Source organism: Hirundo rustica, chromosome 2 (genome assembly GCF_015227805.2).
Source record: "Hirundo rustica isolate bHirRus1 chromosome 2, bHirRus1.pri.v3, whole genome shotgun sequence".
Classification (NCBI taxonomy): Eukaryota; Metazoa; Chordata; class Aves; order Passeriformes; family Hirundinidae; genus Hirundo; species Hirundo rustica.
Genome location: NC_053451.1, coordinates 93,149,314 through 93,169,015, shown reverse-complemented (window position 1 = coordinate 93,169,015; position 19,702 = coordinate 93,149,314). Strand labels below are relative to the sequence as shown.

At 37.2% G+C, this 19,702-nt stretch overlaps 1 protein-coding gene across 1 annotated transcript in view; it reads right to left on the bottom strand.

Annotated features, from left to right (window-relative positions):
• Positions 1-19,702, bottom strand: part of TUBGCP3 (tubulin gamma complex component 3) — a 48,689-nt gene that overhangs the window by 17,805 nt on the left and 11,182 nt on the right. The window contains exons 3-9 of the mRNA XM_040055297.2: positions 17,604-17,671; positions 15,037-15,114; positions 14,266-14,483; positions 10,575-10,747; positions 7,685-7,803; positions 4,387-4,512; positions 747-815 (exon numbers count right to left, since the gene is read on the bottom strand). Coding sequence (XP_039911231.1) covers positions 747-815; positions 4,387-4,512; positions 7,685-7,803; positions 10,575-10,747; positions 14,266-14,483; positions 15,037-15,114; positions 17,604-17,671 — 851 coding nt within the window. The remainder of the gene's footprint in view (positions 1-746; positions 816-4,386; positions 4,513-7,684; positions 7,804-10,574; positions 10,748-14,265; positions 14,484-15,036; positions 15,115-17,603; positions 17,672-19,702) is intronic.

Below are 19,702 nucleotides of genomic sequence, written 5' to 3'. Positions count from 1 at the left end.
AAACAATAAAGATTTTATTGAAAACAGAATTTAAAAAGGCAGTATAATTTAGCTTTAGGTCAATTCTCAGAATAAATTTTCCACCATTACAAGTAATGAACCCCTTGAAACTCCTTTAAAAAAAGGCAAGCAAGAAGAATAATGTTAATTTTATTTTTATTTGAGAGACAGCATGTAGATGCACATACCTACAAGTATTTGTGGAAAAACTGCAAGATTATCAGCACTCAGTTGGTCTATATGTTACAAAAAACAATAAAACACTGAAACAACTGCAGAACAGATGTCTTTACTCGCAGAAAATAAAGGGACAAGAAAAACGTACAAACTGCCCCACACAGAAAAAAAGTTGGAATTGTTATTACTAGCTGCTGAATCATGTACTGCTGGAAATATAGATTGCTTTTTTCCTCCCTCAAGGATATGTGACATTGTTTGGGATTTGAATGATAAAGATATTATGCAAGATGAAACTAACAAAAGGGATGCAAAACAGGGACAGAGACTTAGAAATACACATTGTATTCCTTGCTTATGTAACACATCAATTACCAGTGAGTTCTCACAAGAAAAATATTCAAGGGCACATACATTTAAAGATAAGAAGTGTACAGAGAATTGTGTTCACTGTCAACAGAAACTGATGTACATCCTTTACATTCTAACAGAAGAGATAGGTATTACCTTTCTAGGAGATATTTAGACAACACAGAACAAAATAGTAAAGTTGAATACATATCACTTACCTGAGAGTGTAAAACAGACAGAAGTCGGTAGTATTCTTTAAGTTCCTGATGTAATGCTGCACAAAAACTCTGTAAAAGGAAGAGAGGAAAAAAAAAAAGTAATCAGGAGAAATCTTCTACACTTCCAACATAGTCAGAAATTTCCTAAAGGGAATATTTCTACTAGTTTCAGCATAAAAGCCGATTCTTAGAGAAATGACCAAGCGCTTCCCTAAGAGCTGCATATACCTTTTAAGAATTCATACACATTATCAAGTGATCTTGTTTCCTGCTACCTTAACTCTATTAACAGATTAAATTATGACAAATATAACTCTTCAAGTAGATATATCATCTCAGTAATGGCATTAATAATTAGTACAGGGATGTACAAATTGTAACATGACATTAATAATTAATACAGGGCATTAATAATTAGTACAGGGATGTACAAATTATAGCATGACCTAGTTGAAAAATTTTTGTAAGAATCATGTAAGACACAATATGCAGTGAAGTGTGATGTTCATACACGTTACTATACACTAAAGTCTTAAAATCTAAGTTTCCAGAATTCCAACAGCACAGTAATAGAGTTTAAATTTCAGAAGACCTCTAACAACAGAACAGAAAAGCTAGGCGACTATCATTATATTTACAGTACAAACTACACGACGTGAACAAGGAAACACAATGCTCAAAAAAATGCTACCAGATCAAGTACTCTAAATTTTTCATCTTTTATCAATTCTCAGTTATATATGATTCTTCGCTTGACATGGAAGAAACGAACAACACAAAGTATATCTTCAGATATCCGGAAAATGCGCAGAAGTTAATTCTGGTTGCGACTAAAGCAAGAACTTTTTTTTTTGTAAAACAATTCTAAGCATGGCAATTTTAGATAGTTTAAAAATCACGATAAATTTTAAAAATCAATTCCTGAAATCATACTTGTTTAGTGATAAATATTTTCCACAGTTTAGGGCTTGGGGAAGGTCTTGCTTTACTTTTGCAATGGTCTTAACCTAACATGCAGACTAGAAAATGGCTGCAACACATTTTTCAAAACAGAACTAAAAATATGGCTCATTAATTTGGGACTAAGTGAAAAAGACTTTAAAACCTCCCAAAAAGTGCCCCAAGTTCTTTATCTGTTTGGTTTCTTAGAAAAATACTCTCACACACACACACAAATTCTTCAGAACTTTCTAGCCAATTCTGAGTTAATGAATTTGATATCTATTTTGCTGGATTTTTTTTTTTAATGGGAATTTCCCAGGATTTTCCCCTCAAGATCTTTTAAAATTACAGTCAAAAGAATTTGGAAAAAATAAGGAAAACTTCTTTCTTGGGAAAGAACCCAAGAAATTGAAGTAAAGTGTTTATTCATGAGAGTATGTAAAAGGCAGACATAATTTCTAGAAGCACAAGGAGAAAATAAATCTTCTTTCCTGCTAAGCAGCTAAGAAGCCTAGGGGAAAAAAAAAAAAGTCATTAATCTTGCCATTGTATCCTTTTTAAGGAAAGGAGGTTCCTTTCTTCAACTCAACATTGTAAGAAATTGCAAAGAAATCTGATATTCATTTTATTCCAGAGGATACTGAAGGGCAAAAATAAATCCCTTTTTGTGTAACTCCACTTTTCATTTCTTCTCACTTGCTTCTCCAGTAAATTTTTGAACCTATTAAAGTGGCACTTGCCAAGATAGAGGACAGAGCAGAGCCTCCAGAAAAAACAATCAAATGCACTGTTCTGCTCAGAAAGGAAGAACAGTAATCATTGACTTTAATGATTTTGTAGCCAAAAGGATTTAGAATCTAACAGGTCACCAATTTTTCAGAGAAGCTTTACAAATTAAAATTTACATCCAGTACCAATTCCTGCGTCACAAACCACAGACTTTAGCTTCCCAAACTGTTACAGAAAAACTGGACATTATCCTGGAATTCTGATTTGGTAGGCTGCAAAAGAGAATTGAGGAAGGAATCAAAATGCTTGTTCAAGGGAAAAAAAAATTAAAATGCCCACTAGCTCAACTGGATCTAAATAGGAAAAATGCCAAAGTAAGCAAAATTATAGTTAACTGCTGATTATTCTTTTTATTTTCTGAGGACAAAGTAAAACTTAGATATTAATCAGCAAAGGTAGGAAAATATAAAGTGTAATATATTTTTATATCTCTGCTTCTAATGTCAATGCCTGACATTTTGTGTGGTAAAACCAGTCACCAGAATCATAATAAAAGAGGTGACAGACATTCTACACCTGGTTTAAACAGGGGTTTATGCAATCATTCTTTCAGAATATTAAGCAAAAGATGTTTTATAACAATATACACTGTTGTGCTAAATTCTTAATGCACAGTGTACAGCACCTGAAATTTTCAGCTATAAAAGCTATAAAGAGCATGAAGGCAATGTGCTCTGTGCCCAGACACTGACAGCAAGAAGAGAATATAAGTTTTTATTTGTACATTTATGTCCTAGGAATATACACAAGTGCTTGCCTCAAGCAAAATAAGCAGCATTAAAGCTATGCGGATTCAGATAACTGCATAGCCTTCTGCACAGGATGTGAAACCTCCATATGGAAGGTAAGATACTGTACATTTAGATTTACTGAAGAATTTAAGTTCTCGCCTTTCTGTAAACTTGAAGATTAAAGCAAGAGACAGTAAACATAAGCACAATTCTAGATAAAGAATAAAACTTCACCCAGATATAAGGGGGAGAGTCCAAAGAAAATGCATACACAGTAGCACTACCATATAAAACATGGAAATCAGCATTGGATCAGTAGAAAAATAATTATTTATATGTAACTAGAAGGGTTGAGTAAGAGACAGAATGGAACAGAATAAAACATTAGAAAAGTAGGAAGCACTACAGTGTCTCTACTGACCTCTTAAGAAAAATTAGACTGAAGGGAGAAGCACTTCAATTTCTTGGCAGATTAGGTAGGATGTTATGACTAGAGGCAAGGATAACATTTCTGTCGACTCAGAAGGGATAATATCCAGTTTTACAGAGGGAGCAAGTGAGAGGAAACAGGAATGTCTTAGCAGTAAATGTGGTTTTGGGTATTACAGCAGCAGTGAAGTTACTGTAGACTATAAATCATGATGATGAAACCTATAAAAACAAAAAATTAATATTCTTTTGATGCTGTATTCAAAAGAAAGGGCAGAAGATAATGGACTACTTGCATTTTATGTATGCTAGTGCAGTACTAACACATGAACATCAACAATTGCTGACAAGAATGTCTCCTGCACAGGTCACTAACAACTGAATTGGTAACTAATTACCTCAGGGATGACATCATCCCATTTAAGGAATGTTTTTGTTTATGAACATGCAGAAATAATTTTAAAATATCATTTTTTATAAAAAAGGGGAGATTAAGAAAAGGAATTTATGAGCGTTTCCAGCTACAAATGAGAGGGGCAAATCCTTAAGATCAGCAAAAGCAAATGCCTTTTCCTTGCCTGCTGACTATCACCCTTATCGAATGCAGCATCCACAAAAGGAGTAAATCAAATGATGAATTATTCAAGTTCCAAAGTTCATGCATCATTCTAGCACTGCACTGACTCGGTAGTTTCTTGGCCAAACAAGACCAAGTACTGTAGTTAGATTGTTTTTTCTAGCTGACCCACCTGTCCCACAAGTCCAAATGCACGATCCAAACTCCTCTGGTCTGTATATTTTCTTATTTTGTTATGTAGCCACCCCAACTCTGCAAGTCTACTTGTAGTATCTCGGAGAGATTTGGACAAGCTCACCTATAAAGTTAACAGAAATGAGTTTGCAATTAAGTGAAATCTGCCACGCCAATACTGGTTTCTTCACAAAAGTCCTCTTTCTCATTAAAAAAAAGCCAGTTTGAAAAACAATTCATTTTACATTCTACAGTACTGATACTGCAAAACAGCAGACAACCATGTAATTAGCATTATATTTATACACACATGCTTTAAAAAGGCAGCAGCAAACAAACTACTAGCAAGAGACCTTCTCTTTTGGAAATTTTAATGTAACAGTATTCATGCACTCCTTCAACATTAGGCAATTATGGCAATAACAAAATGGTCTTCAGAAGGAAGGAAGAAATTTGCATTTTCATGTTGTACTATCAGACTTTATCTTATACTGACAATTAGCAAGACTGAATATATGAGAGTTGTCGCAAAGGTGTTAATGACCGAAACTAATGAAAAAGCTTTGACAAAATAATTAGTTCTTGCTACCTGCAAAAGAAACCTTTAATAGAAAATAAATGACCCAATGCCTGACTAGGCATCAGAAACACCAACTCGCAGAACCCAACTTCCAAGGTTAAGTCCAGCTTTTACAAGTTATTTAATCATATGCCCTTCTGAACTCTTCTAGTCTGTTTCTGGTTTTCTTCTAGTACCTCACTCACCTTGCAATCCTGCCTTAGTCCCAACACCCTATTTAGCTACACTACAATTTTCGTCTGAATCGGCACATTTCTGCCTTTAAATTACCAACAGATAAGACCTCCTACTTGAAATTTTCTTCTTCCACATTTCACCATATTAATCAAGAACAATATCATCAAGTATTCAAAATTTCACTGAATACAAATCCCCAAACAATCTGACTGATAACACAAACCACGAGGCAGAGACTGACTTTTGCCCACAGCAGATGGGCCAGTCCCACCTCTACAGGCAATTTTAACTTTGACAGCCAGCTGGACAGTTGAAACCAAAGCAAGGAATCGTTCTAAGAAGTTAAGCTGCCAAAGAACTAGAAATCAATCTCCTTCATTAAACGTTTTCGTTAACAGCACACGCATTCTCCAAGATAACAATTAGTGTCAGAATGCGTTATCCACACCAGTGTGAGCTTGGACCAGGCTGCAGCATTTGGTTGTAAGACCACAGTTCAGTCTCTATCCCTCTTGTTTACCCACAGAGGTACAGCCTTAACTTCTTGAACAACTACTGTAGGGTAAATTCCAGCCCAAACAAGCATATTTGGACACAGAAACCCTACCCACAGCTAAAACTACGGAGATGACAAAAGAACTATTTAGAATTCTGCAAGTACAGAGTACTTGGCAAACACTGAGCATAACACACATCCGCAGGAATTAAATGAGGAACAAACAAAATTAGCTTGGTGTTATTGTATTTGTATGTCTTAGATCAAATCAGAAGTTGCTATCTTATACAGTGCTGAATGTCATCACGAGATCTAATATTAACACAGGAAACGTTTCAGCAAGAACAGCACCTTAGAAAGTGTGTTTCTTTCTGGAAAAAAAACCCAATAACCCAGACTGTGTACAATGAGAGTGTCAGCTGAGGGAGTACTACATGCTTTGACTACTATTTTGGCTAATGTGCAGTCACTACAGCTAGAGGAGGCATGATCTTGGTCCTCCTTGTTTGTCAGAAGAAGTGCCAGCTGCAGCTCTGGTGAGTCAGATAATCTCATCTTCACCGGGTCCAGTAGCTCAGACCAAGTACAAATAAGGAAGAATGAAAGATGACAAAAATGGAAGATCACAAAAATAACTGAAGACAAAGTTCCTGGGCAAAGATTATTCAGCTGGCTTGTGGTCAGCAACTAAACTCCCTGAATTACAAGTTCCAAGTAAAACAGCTTCTGACCTCAAACCAGCCATTGGATACGAGCGCTACACAGAAAACCAGTAAAACCCATTGTCAATTTTGTAATCACTGACTAAGTTTTCTTCACATTCCTCTAGAAAAAAAAAATATCATGCTACCCTTCTTTTGCCATATATAAACTCATATGTGGAACATAATTTATTCAAGTGAAGGTGCTTAGGTATTACAAACTTTGCATCACCTACAGGCAGATGTTTATTAAGAAGCTGTTAATAAGATTTAACTTATTTAACAAGAGTTTTTCCATTTATCACTCCATTAAGCGCCATAAATGTCATTGTAAAGTAATGGTGAACAACTATACATTTCATTTTTTGCAACTATTATGAAGGAAAAAAGGAAATTAGCTCAGGTATCAACATAACGACCTGTCTACCATGCTCCTAGCATATGAAATGGCCCAAAAGTAATTTCCCCACCATTTAAGGACTATGTTATATTGTCAAAGTAGAAAGTTTTTAATATAAGGAAAAACTGAAAGCATTGTCCTTCCACCTGACCAAGAACACGGAAAAACAATTTGCAGAAACTGAACTCTGAAGCTGTACTGTTTAAATATTGAATGTGAAGATGCTAAAGCAACTAGTGCCATTTTTTGTTCTTTGCTCAGCTGACCCATTCACGTTCTTGGGGATTTTTTGAATTGCAGATAAGCTTAACATCTCACCACCTTAAAGCATAGTCTCTCAGGCATCTCTCCTATTCTTTTGTTCCCCATTTGATGTCTTCATTCAAATTCACATCAGATCTTTCTTCAGTTCTATCACCAGTCCTTTCTTTCCTAGGTAATCTGCATCTGATCACCTGTAATTGTCATCAGGCCCATAAAATCAAGTGGCTGGCATCCATTCCATCCATCCATCCATCCATTCTCAAGCTGTTAAATTTAGTTCAATAATAATGCAGCCAAATGCCTGCATCTCCTTTATATTAATTCTTATACACTGAAAAGGAGAATATCAACAGAAGTCTTCAAAGCCATAAATTAAGAGTCCTTCTACTGGATTAGGAGTCAGGAGGCTATTCACATCTTGTGAAATGTTACATTTTCTTTCTGGCATCTAATCTACCCAATCGATTTTTAACTACTACTGTTGAAACTACTCTGTTGAATTAACAAAAGAATCCCCCAAAACAAAACAATCAAAACCAGGACTAAACAAAACAAAACAGCTGGTAGATGGAATATAGAATTTTAATAATATTTTAACCTTTTTACATGTTTCTCATGGCTATTTTTCCCCTATATACTTCTCTGCTTACATATGAAATACAAGTCACCACACAGTACCTTTCCCTCCACTTTATAGCAATTTTCAGAATTGCACATTTTGATGTTTTTGCCATCTATTCCCTGGAAGACATATAAAACATCTCTTACAAGATTTGCTTCTGTTATTTCAACAGAACCTAGAAAAGAAAAAAACAAAAACAAAACAAGTATTTAGATTTGTTGAGACAATTAGTTTTGATTACAACTTTGAAGAGCTATTTAGATGCATAGCAAAAAAACCCCCTAAACTATAAAAACTGTAAAGACTTGTGCTTGTAACCTGTAACGAAATGTTTTAGGTCCTCTTAGTCTGACAGGAAAGCCCAAGATTACCTTTATCTGCCTCTAATGCTACCTGTGGTTCTCTCAGAGCAGCCAGCTTGTAAGGCACAGGCCACGTCCTACTTCAACTGACACATCAGCCAGTTCTTATCCTTGTCATCTATTGATCCAACACCAGTGCAAGTTCTGAGGCAAACGCCACAGGAACTTCATCTTTCTTTGAACAAACAGTTGAAAATAGACTTACAGAACAATCTCTTCTACATTCACCTAGGAAAAGTTAACCCAGAAGGAAGAGCTGCTTGTTTCATAATGGCTTTCAATCACATAAGCCACTGCTCAGTGAGAAGTTTCATGAAATCTGACTGTACAACAGCCATGGAGCTAGAAAATATTTAAGTATAAATACTGTTTCTGAAGATATATTTATCTTTGATTTAGTAAAGCTTTTGCTATTGTAACATACAGTTTGTTTCTGGTTCTTATCTCCAGTCAGAGGTTGGATTGTGTCAGAGATGTAAGATATTTATGAATTTAAAGGAAACATAAGATCAAAAAAGGCACTGTGTAGACCACTGAAACGATCCCCACCTTTTCTGCGCAAACCGTCACCATGTGCCTTTGTAAATTCATTTAGGATTTCAAAAATTAAACTATTTTAACAACAACTATGCAGAAACTGAGATGCTACAACATGCTTCTCCCAATTTAGACAGTACTCTTACTCTTGTCAGTTTGCCTCCCCAACAATCCACTTTCTCAGAAAAAAACCCCAAGAAAAATAAATTCGACTCTTATTTCAGCAAAAATAGTCTTCTCTTCAAGATACATTTAAAACTCAGTCTCCCCCAAAAACAGTAAGATGTGCATGACTGTAAGGTGTCCTGCTTAGGAACTTGTACTGAAATGGTGAAAGAGGCAAGTGGACATTCCTTTAATTGATAAATCATACAAGTACTAACATCAGCTATACAACGTGCCTTTTTATACTCTGTGTGTGGATGTAACAGTAAGATAACTTCAAATAAAAGCAAGCAACATTAAGAAAAAAATATTTACAGGAATTTAATATTCATAGAAATTATCTTCTTGACAATAGACTTCCATATTCTGAATGCAGTCCTACTTCTATTTCTATACCATCAAGCGACTACATTTAAGACAACTGTCAGTCCTTATACCCATCCCACACAGGAAAGTCACGGCTGCTGGCTGACTCAACACAAGAAGTACTGCTTTTTATAGCAATCAGGATAATAAATTAAGAGGCAGTGCTAGATTTTATATGTTTTTCTATTTCTTTTTCCTATGCTTTTTTCCTACTCCTTTTTCTGCCTTTTTTTTTTTCCTATTTTTATATATATTAAATCTACCAAATGTATGAAACACACATTTACATTATATAGATACACACATCATCTTGCATGTAACAGTCTTGTTAATTAGCTTCTAAATGCCGAATGTTGCTCTCAGATGCAGCAGTACAACTCTGATCTATAAACCACTGCTTTGTACACTGCTACTCAAAGATACAGAGGCTGGCAGACAGGCTACATTGTAGTTCCTTAATATCCACACTTATTTGTATAGAAGTTAAAAACAAACCAAAACACCACAAATAAATGCTTGCATCTCTCGTCTTTCTTTGCCAGGGAATAACAGTGCTATGGGATGGCAACATCTGCCATCAACTCACTTACTCAGAACTTACTTATTTTTAGGGTAAGAGTTGTCACAGAGATCACCTGTTAAACAAGTGCTTCTTAGTTACACTTGTGTAAATTCAGAATAGATCCTCTAGGCATCAGCTTCAGGTTTACAGGCACTTAATCATGAACATAAATTAGCAATATTAGGAATTCAGAAAGAAATTCTTTACTGTGAGGGCTGATGAGGCACTAGAGCAGGTTGCCCAGAGAAGCTGCAGATGCCCCATCCCTGGAAGTGTTCAAGGATAGGCTAGATGGCTCTCTGAGTAACCTAGTGTAGTGGAAGGTGGCCCTGTCCACAGCAAGAGAGCTGGAACAAGATGATCTTTAAGGTACCTTCCAACTCAAACCATTCTGTGATTTCAGGAGTCCATTTTTTTTTTTTATTTTATTGACAACATTTTGTGTCACTTGTTCTAAATACAACATTGTAAACAGTATGCTAATCTAAAGAAACATGTTTAAGAGCTCTATATTCCAGTTCACATTTCCAAGTTGTGAAAGACACAGAATCACAAACAGATGAGTATTTCAACAAGTTCATTTTACTGAACTCTCTTTCTGACTCTAAAAACAGTAGCATCTTCTGATTATCAGAAGAATGATCATTTTTCCCATGTCACAATCACTTAACTCTGACAAACACTGGAATGAACTCAGTCTTTTAAGAGGACCAGATCACAATCAAACTAACCAGTGCAAGAAGAAATTAACAACCAGCCAAAGAGATTGTGGCCAAATATACCAGTCTTGCAAATTTGCTTCTATCCTTCTATTACACTCACTCGAGAAGAACTCTCTTCAAAAAATCAACATGCTATTCAACATGCTATGACTTCAAAACCATTTAAAATATAATGAGGTGATGGATAACAACTGTAGAAAACATTATCTTTAACAAATACATCTTTGCTCACCACTTGTATCCCCTTCTCGCCTAGACCTTGGCACACCACGAGAGATGGCATTTGAAAAGCCTTTTGAGGTAGTGCTTTGTAAAGAAGGCTGGTTTGCAGTTAGAGTCCATGCAAGACGCGACCCTAGCTGCTGACGGAGGCAATCTCCCACGCCCGGAGCTTGATAGGATTGTCTAAAAGGATAAAAGGAAGAAACATCTTTAAAAACTTTGATTCTATATCCATTACATGGTGTGGAATGATGCAAATTTTAAAAATTGCCCCAAGTTTTTCGCAGATTTTTTGGGGGGGAGGAGGGGAAGTGGTGGTTTAATAAAGGAACCTTAAAAAAGGATAGAGAACACAAAAGCAATGTATTTCTACCTGTAAGCCTACACTTTCACAAAAGGCCCTGACCCATAGAAAAGGGAAGTTTGACATACACGATTTCATATCAAAGATTAACTTCAATGAAACGTGTAATTATACTGAAATTGGTTAAAAGTGAAGGTACTATAAGAATAAATACATTCATAATAGAAACACTTATATATTTGTTATTACCTGAAACTGTAGTTACATGTCAAAGAACTAAAGGAAAATAGAGTAAGAGGAGAAAGTTCACTTTCCAGCTACTCTACTCTTTCAGATAGTTTATATCAACTGCCTGAAGATGCACTCAAGGAGAAAATATCCAGACAAGTTCCAATTTCCCTTCCTTTCAAACCTGCTCATTCTTCTCACAAAGAAAGTCTTAATCGTGAAAAAATGTCATATTGGCCAAGCTGCCTGGGATCTCCCTGGTTAGCCAGGACTGATTAAATGATGGAGAGCATCTTGGTGAGCTCTTCCACCAGCTCCCTCATCACTCTAGGACAAATCCCATCCCGTCCCATATACTTGTGAGCACCTAAGTGGGTCAGCAGGGTGGTAACTTCTCCCTCCGAGATTAGTGGGTCCATTCTGCTCCCTGTCCAGCTCAGGAGGCCACCAGTCCTGAGAACAACCAGTCTCAATGCTGAAGACTGAGCTCTGATGCCTTTAGCATTAGTAAGGCCTCAGAGTACAACACTGAATTTTGGCTGTTCAGAAAAATGTAACTCTAGAAAAAAACAAAAACAGGCATAAAGAGAAGTTCAGGAGGAATGAAGCTCACAGAAAGCTTTAATTTGGGTTGTTCAGCTCACAGACTACAGGACTAAAAAGCACAGTGAAATTGCAATAAAATGTAACAGTAGGAACAGGTTAGAACAACATGCCAGAAAGAGGGTAGGTTCTGCTGATACTTTCAAGCAAGCAGATATAGGAAATAACCTCACTGACATATCTTTCTATATTGTATCAGGATTATACAATGATTGAAGCCAGAAGCAATCTCTGGAGATTACCTCCTACAACCCTTCTGATCAAAGCAAACCAACTAGAGAAGATTAGCTGGTGCATTGTTCAAGTCATATTTTTAATATTTTTCAAGCATGGAGACTACACAACCTCTCTGGGCAACCCATTTCAGTGTTTCACAATATGCCCCAGCCCTCAAACATACATCCCCATCCTAATGCAAAGAGCTTTTTTTTCCCCTTTTTGATTAACTGTGATTCACCACTCACAATTTTTTGCCAGTTACCTCTTGTTCTTTCCCTGAGCCAAAAGAGTCTAACTCAGTCTTCTCTACACCCCTTGTCACACCATTACATAGGTAAGGCCCCAAGACTTTTCTTCTCCAGACTGAACAAACTCCAGGTGTCACTCAGCTTCCCTTCATAGGTCAGATGCTTCAACCCCTAAATGGTTTGGGGCTTCCTTCTCCAGACTCCTTCTTCCAGGCTGCCTATATCTTTTCTTTCTACTACAGCTGGATCCGGCATTTCAGATGTGTCCTCATCAGTACTGAGCAGTGAGAAGTTTTATTTGCCTCACCCTCCTGGTGATGTCCTTCATAACACAATCCAGGAGGCTCTTAGCCTTCCTCACCACACATTGCACACTCATGTTCAACTTGGTGCCTACCATGAATCCCAGGACATTTTCTGCAAAGCTGCTTTGCAATCAGGTGGCACCCAGTATGTACTGCTGCGTGGAGTTATTCTTTCCCAGGTACAGGACTTTGAACTTCAGCAGGCTCCTGTGAGCCTGTTTCTGGAGCCAGCTGACCTCCCTCTGAGAAGCAGGTTAATGACCTCCTTCAACAACCACTCCTCCCAGCTTTGTATCATCTGCAAAGTTGCCAAAGATTCACTCTGTGCCATCAGGTGGGATGAAGGATGCAGCTTCTGGTTACACCATTGGGGACTGGTTCCAACTGGACTTTGTGCCAATGATCATAATCCTTTTGAGTCTAGCAGCTTCAGTTCACCTCACTGTCACCTTACCTAGTCCATATTTTTTTAAGTCTGCCAATAAGGCTATCACAGGTAGACAGCATTAAAAGGCTTAGTAAGGTTGAAATAAGCCACAATTACTGGTTTCTCCTTGTTCACCAAGTCAGTCATCTCATCATAGGAGGCTGAAAGATTGGTCAAGCATGCCTTTCTGAACTCTGTGCTGACTATTCCTAATTCCCCCCCTTCTTGTCCATCACATGTCTGGACATGCCTTCCAGAGCAACAAAGGTTTTTCCAAGGGTCTCAGTGTCCTGAGCTGACTTTACCAGCACAATGCAAAGCAAGTACCAAGTCCTTCAACTTTTTCCACATCTGTCACCTAAGTCCATGCCCCTTGAACATGGGCCCATGTTTTCTCTAGCCTTCCTTTACTGCTTATGTACTTGCAAAAATAGCTGCTGGGTCCCTTCATGCACCTTGACAGATTAAGCTCTACGTCAGTTTAGGATTTCATTACAGTCACTCTGCCCCTGGATGCACCTTTGCACCTGGCCCTGCTTCCATCTTTTGTACACTTTTTATATCTGAGTTTTGTCAGAAACAACTTGCTTCTCCTTGCAGATCTCCTGCCACTTTTATTTCCTCCTTGCCCATTTCTTTCCTAAGCTTGCAGGAGGCGATCTTTGAACATCAGCCAGTTCTCTAGTCTGGCAGTTGAACCAAATGATCACTGTAGCTCCCTTCAAACAGAATCATCCTATTCTGTTCTCTCCTTAATCCCTCTTTTCTACAGGGCAGCCTCTCAGGGATCTTTCCAAGAAGATCCCAGAAGAGCCCCAAGTCTCCTACCCAAAAGTCCAGGGATGAAATACTGCTTTTTACCATGCTTCCATTTCCAGAATCCTGAACTACATCATCTTACCACTACTGTGGTATCTGTACTGTAAAGCCTATTATTAACAATAAAATCCAGTTCTGTCAGCAATAATTCCATAATATGAATTTATTTGCTCATGTCAAATACACTCTACTAAAAAGATACATCTTAAACTCAAAAAAAACCACCAAACCCTCTGGTCCTTTTTGAAAATCATCTTGTGATTTCATGTTTGTTTCACAGCTCTTGGGGGTGGGAAGGAAAATTAGGAGACAAGAAGATAGTGATTAAAAATGGACACATTTGAGCAGCCATTTATGGCTTCATATGGTCACATGCCAGCACCTGATATTCTGAGCTGTTCAACTCAGGAACTCAGTTTCTCTGCACCTAAAGTGGAATTTCCAATGGCATCCAAAAGCAGAGGGTGGAGGGGAAGGAAAAAAAAAAAAAAAAAAAAAAAAAAAGGCAAGCAAGTCTTTTCCAAACCTATCTGTAAGGTAAAATTTACCCTGGAATGAGTGATTGTGGAGTTGGTGTTGGCCCATTTAGGGCATACAGGCTGATGCTGCTGATCCCACTGCTCCCCATGCTGCAGGAACTCTGGGCAGACTGAGCGTTGCGGTCTTGGTAATTCAGTGGAAGGGTCTGAGGCCTGGCATAGTAATAAGGGGTTGAGTGAGCATCCCGTGGCAACGCTTGAGCAAAAAGCGTGGCATAACTTGACACCTGGAAAGAATTTGAAAAGGGAGGAATAATTAAAAAAAAGACGTGGAAATTGCTTTAAGTCACATCTTCAGTTAACAGGAGCATAATATCAAGAACACAAGAAATATCTGCATGTTTATGCAACGAAATATTTGCTGATGCAATTAGCAACTTGTCATTAACAATAGCTGCAAAAAGCACTTTGGCGCCAGCAGAGCTGCAACTCCATTTTGCTTTCCCTACTCCATTTAAAACTCGTTATCACATGAGCAGACATCACACCACCAAGCAGAAAGCAGAAACGACCCATCTAATATACTCATGTATATACTAATGTACTCACAACTACAGTTACACGTGTTGGACAGCTCCTGTTTTTACATTTATGCAGTGTAAGAAAACTACACCAAATATTACAGACACTTAAGTCAAGTATTTTCTTCCTTTCAGCCTCACACACACATACCATGAAAAGAACCTGATGGTTAAGTCTGGATAATGATTCTTGAAGAAATCTGAAATAAGTGACACACATTTACTATTTCTCAGAAGCAACAAAAGTCTCCTCACCTACCTTGTTAGACTGTTTACGTGGATCTTCACTAAGGCTAAGCAGGAGGTAGAGTATTGACCATTTGTTTTTCAAAATGCCCTTCAAAGGAAAATGAAGACAAACATAAATAAGTATAACTCCTGATAAAAACAAAATTCTTTTTAATTATCCAACTTCCTAATATATACACACACAAATAAACTTTACAGATAAATAAGACTAACTCAGAGCCATGTTCTTGAATAAACTGAGAATATACAGTGCAGCCTCTGTATCACTAATTTTATTAATTTTTTCCACTGCGTTCAAATCATGAATTCTCACCTGCTCTGAGATCAGCAAGCAGGCTCAATTTAAAATTCACAGCTGCTAAGAACGAGGTTTATACAGAGCTGAACTGTTACCAGCATTCCCACACACTCTCACCACTTAAAACATCTCAGATGCAGCCATTAATTTAACCTAAATGTGAAAAAGTAGAAGTCTTGGTGAAGGTTTTAAGCAAGGAACTGTCTTCTCTTCTTTTCCCCCTCCACTCTCCATTACAGGGAGGCCTTGAAAGTGAGGGTTAAATGTCATTTAACAGAGCTACCAAAATTTTCATAGTTTAACATGGCACTGTTGATACAAAACTTGAGGGATACACAATATAGTCTTTAGTAAACAGACACATACAGACTTATAGACTAAGACTGTCAGCAGTTTTAGATTTAAGCAGAAAGCTGGCCAACTTTAGCTAAAGCCCAAGCTACAAACAGAATACTTTAAAATGAAGGCAAGTACTAAAACGATTTATTTTAAATATGCACATTCCTAGATTTGTTATTCCATAGTTCTTGTGACACACTTGCACCTGAATTTACCTGCAGCATAGAACCTTATGATGGACATTAAGCTGAGTCCAAGAAACTTATAAAAATTCCCTCGCAATATTGATCAGGCTATGATCTGCAATACTAAGCAATGTTGAACATAAAGCAAACTTGAATCATTTCAAGATTCAACACAGACTCCATCCCTTATGAAGCAACATAATTTACCAAAGCTCTTCGTTTTTATATAAAAGGATACATTCTATATTATTACGTAGAGCACAATTCTATTATCTTCTGCTTTGATCTCAAGAGCAAGCAAAAAGTAGAGGTATTGCATCTGTTGCTGGAAACTAATACAGCAACTGATTAACAAGCGGTGAAGGAGGAGCAGCAACTGCTTCTTCGACTGGCCAGGATAGAATAAATCCAAGTGCTCCAAGAAGCATGGTTTGCTCAAGTGGCAGCCTGTCATAAAAATAAGCACTCACCGCCTAAGCAGTTTGGAGTGCTGGATGAAACAAAGTTAAAACAGATTCATACACACTTTTTTCCCCCTGCCCAACTGCTTTCAAGAGAATTGTTGGAAGAAGAGCCTCATTGATTCAGTAAACGTATATCCCTTCCCTATGCTCATGGGAAAAAGAAATGATTGTATACCATTACTAATAAACCTAACAGCAGATTGAATAATAATTGGTTGTGTGAATTTTAAAGAGCCATGATACTATTTCACATACACAAGATGCTAGCAGAAGAAAAAAAAAAGGCTAAAAGAATCTAAAATGTTTGGGGAGGCAGTAAAATACCAGGAGATATCTTGCATTACATTCAGAAGAATAAGCAAACATAAAACAAGGCAAAGCATTTTATTCCAAGGATTACTCATCATGCTCTCCAACACTTTTTGCTTGCCAAATGGCAATGCAGTACATAAGCTACAGAAACATGTTACACAAAGTCTGTATTAAGAGTTGTCTGCAAATCAGTGCTCTGCTGTACACACCAGTGCAATTAATACACAAACCCACAGGACACCAGGACAACTTACTTGAGTAACTTGAGCTCCAAACACTAACAAAGTAATGGGCAACTCAAGTATGGAAGAGGCGAAGAGGAGAACCAAGTTCTGACTAGTTCGTATCCTGCACAGAATACCTTTTTTGTAATCTTAATCTTAGCATTATCATGTTAAACTCAGGTTTTCGACACACTAACATCTTTTGTCAGAATACTGGCATGCAGCATTCTGTAATTAACACTGGTGTTAGAGCCATCCAAGTCAGCAAACCCTTAACCTGCAACATTAAAGACCTGGAGCACTTAAAAATTCAGATGCACAACAATACTAAGTTAGTGAAATCAATACACTGCAAGGCATTTCTGTAAAATAAATTACGAGAAAATTCATCAGTTTTACAGATAAAATGAACCCTTTATTTTTACAGGGTTCCTTTCTTCATATGAAGTACCCCTTCATATAACTTGAATCAAATACTAAAAATATAGCTAGAGTTGAAAGGCCATCTCTAAAGGTTGTCTGGTCCAATCCTCCTGTTTAAAGCAGGTAGACCATGACTGTGTCCAGTCAGGTTTTGACTTGTCTCCAAGGATGAAGACTCCACAACTTTCCTAGGCAAGCTGTTCAAGTATTTAACCATCCTCCTAGAAAAAACATTGTTCATGACCTGAGCACTCTCCAAAACAACTCTAACCTCAGAAGGATGCTTATGAGTGCTTTTAATTTCTTTATTCTTTACACATTTATTAAACTACCTGTGAACCGAGTTTTCTGTAGAGTTCTGAAAACAAAGCAGCATCTGCTTCCCTTCTTTGTCGTACAACTGTTAAAAAAAAGGAAAAAAAGTAGATTAAAAATTTGAAAGTGTAACAGTCACATCTTTACATATACTTGTGGTAAATTATAAAATGCAACCAAGAAAGTTCATGACGCTGGACTGCTTCCATTGTATTTACCTAAACACTTTGCCTGTTTTAATCTTATCTGCATCCCAGCCCTTTGAATTCTTGCAATGCAAGATTCAATGTAAGTACCTGCTTTTCTTAGCTCAATCAAAATATACATTTTTTAAATAAGTGGCCTGGTAAAGTCGAGTCTGCCATTCAGCTGGTTTAGGGACCTAAGGGACTGAAGACACAACTGAAAGCAGATATGCATTAAAGAATGCAATAAAAACTATATGTAATTGCTCCAAAACTAGTCATTTTTTCTATTTTAGGCAATAAAAGCAAGCAAAAAAGTAGTAATGCCATTTGCTGCAAGTCAGGCAGAATTCCAGGGTCACACAACTTTCATATATTACAAAAAATAACAGTCTCAAATCAATGCCAGTTACAGAAGTACCTTCTCAGAAGAGACACATCTTCCAACTAGGATTTCTTAAAAAGCTATGTTGCATCAGAAAGAGCCACGTTAAAAGAAAACCAAGGCAGTAAAGACATCTGAAGAAACTTCAGTGATAAGAAAAATAGCTACTAAATGTTAGAAATGTTAATTAGTGTCAAATCTCACTGGTAAGTACACTTAACCACAAAAAGTAATGATTTACTTGGCAATCTCCAATGTAAAGTTATAAGGATATATATCCAGTGACTTGTTACATGACCACTAATATCAGCTGAAGTTGGGGAGAAGGATGAGGCTGACAGTCCTCTTCAGAAAACTGGCAACAGGCCCAAAGAATATATGATGTGCTATCTACAAGTGGACAAAGCATGGCAGAAAGTACATATTATAGAGTCCAGTGCTTTGGAGTCGTAGCTAGAGGAATTCTAATGGGCTTATTTGTCTATCAACAAGTCACGGAAGCTCTGCATTAGCAAAAAATACACATGGACCTTAAACCAGTTACAACCACTGACATCAGTTATCCTAATGCAATCTCTGAATAGTCAAAGCTCAAATACAAAGCTTTAATTTCATTAGCACAATTCAAGTAATTGTTCCTGGACATGCTATTGCACAGCAGAATTTGCTGAAAGCAGTACGTGGCTTTTCAAGAAGAATTCATCACGTCCCCTTTGGATACACACAGTGCAACACTTAACTCAGAGCAGCAGAGAGCACAATGGAATGGAAATGCAACATCCCTTACAAAGCCATGGTCTGTGATTTTGTTTTTAAGAAGATGGTTGCAGAAAACTTGTAGAGAGACTGAAGGCAAGTCAGGTAAGTCACAAACCATTCCATCAATTCCCAGGATGCTCATTCAGCAAGGTCCACACAAGAGCTCATGAAGTTAATTGTGCCAATGTGTCATATTCTTGAAGTGCACATCACAAAAATATCAGTCTTTCACTCTTCTATATTCTATGAACTCTGAATTCCGAGTACTATTAAGGTGAAAGGAGTGCAGTATTAATTGCTCTTTGCCTTCTAGCAGCTAAGATACAAAGCAGCAAGGAAAGTTTAAGCTGAGTATTCAGAAAAATCTGAGCTACAAATAACCACTCAGAAATATTTACTAGAAAATTAATGGCACTTACATCATGAGATTTTCAGGAAGTAAGCATTAATAATAGATTAGGTAACTATCTCTGAGGCAAAGTTGTCCCCTTTTCAGAGAAATAACCTGATTAATTTCACAAAGTGTGGGTTTTCTTATCTTCTTTTCTGTTAGAGGCAGGATTAAATGCCCGAGAGACAGTGCTCATGTTCAGACTCAGACGTTTATTAATTCTTATCTATAGTACAGTCTCACAAGTTGTGAGTTCTAGCTAACAAAGTGAAAAATGGCTCTATCTCTTTCCAAGGTCATTTACGAACAAAATTTCCAATTATGAAATTACACCAAAATGATTTTTACTTTTAACCCAATAACTGACCACCCATGGTCCACAATGCAGATTTTTCT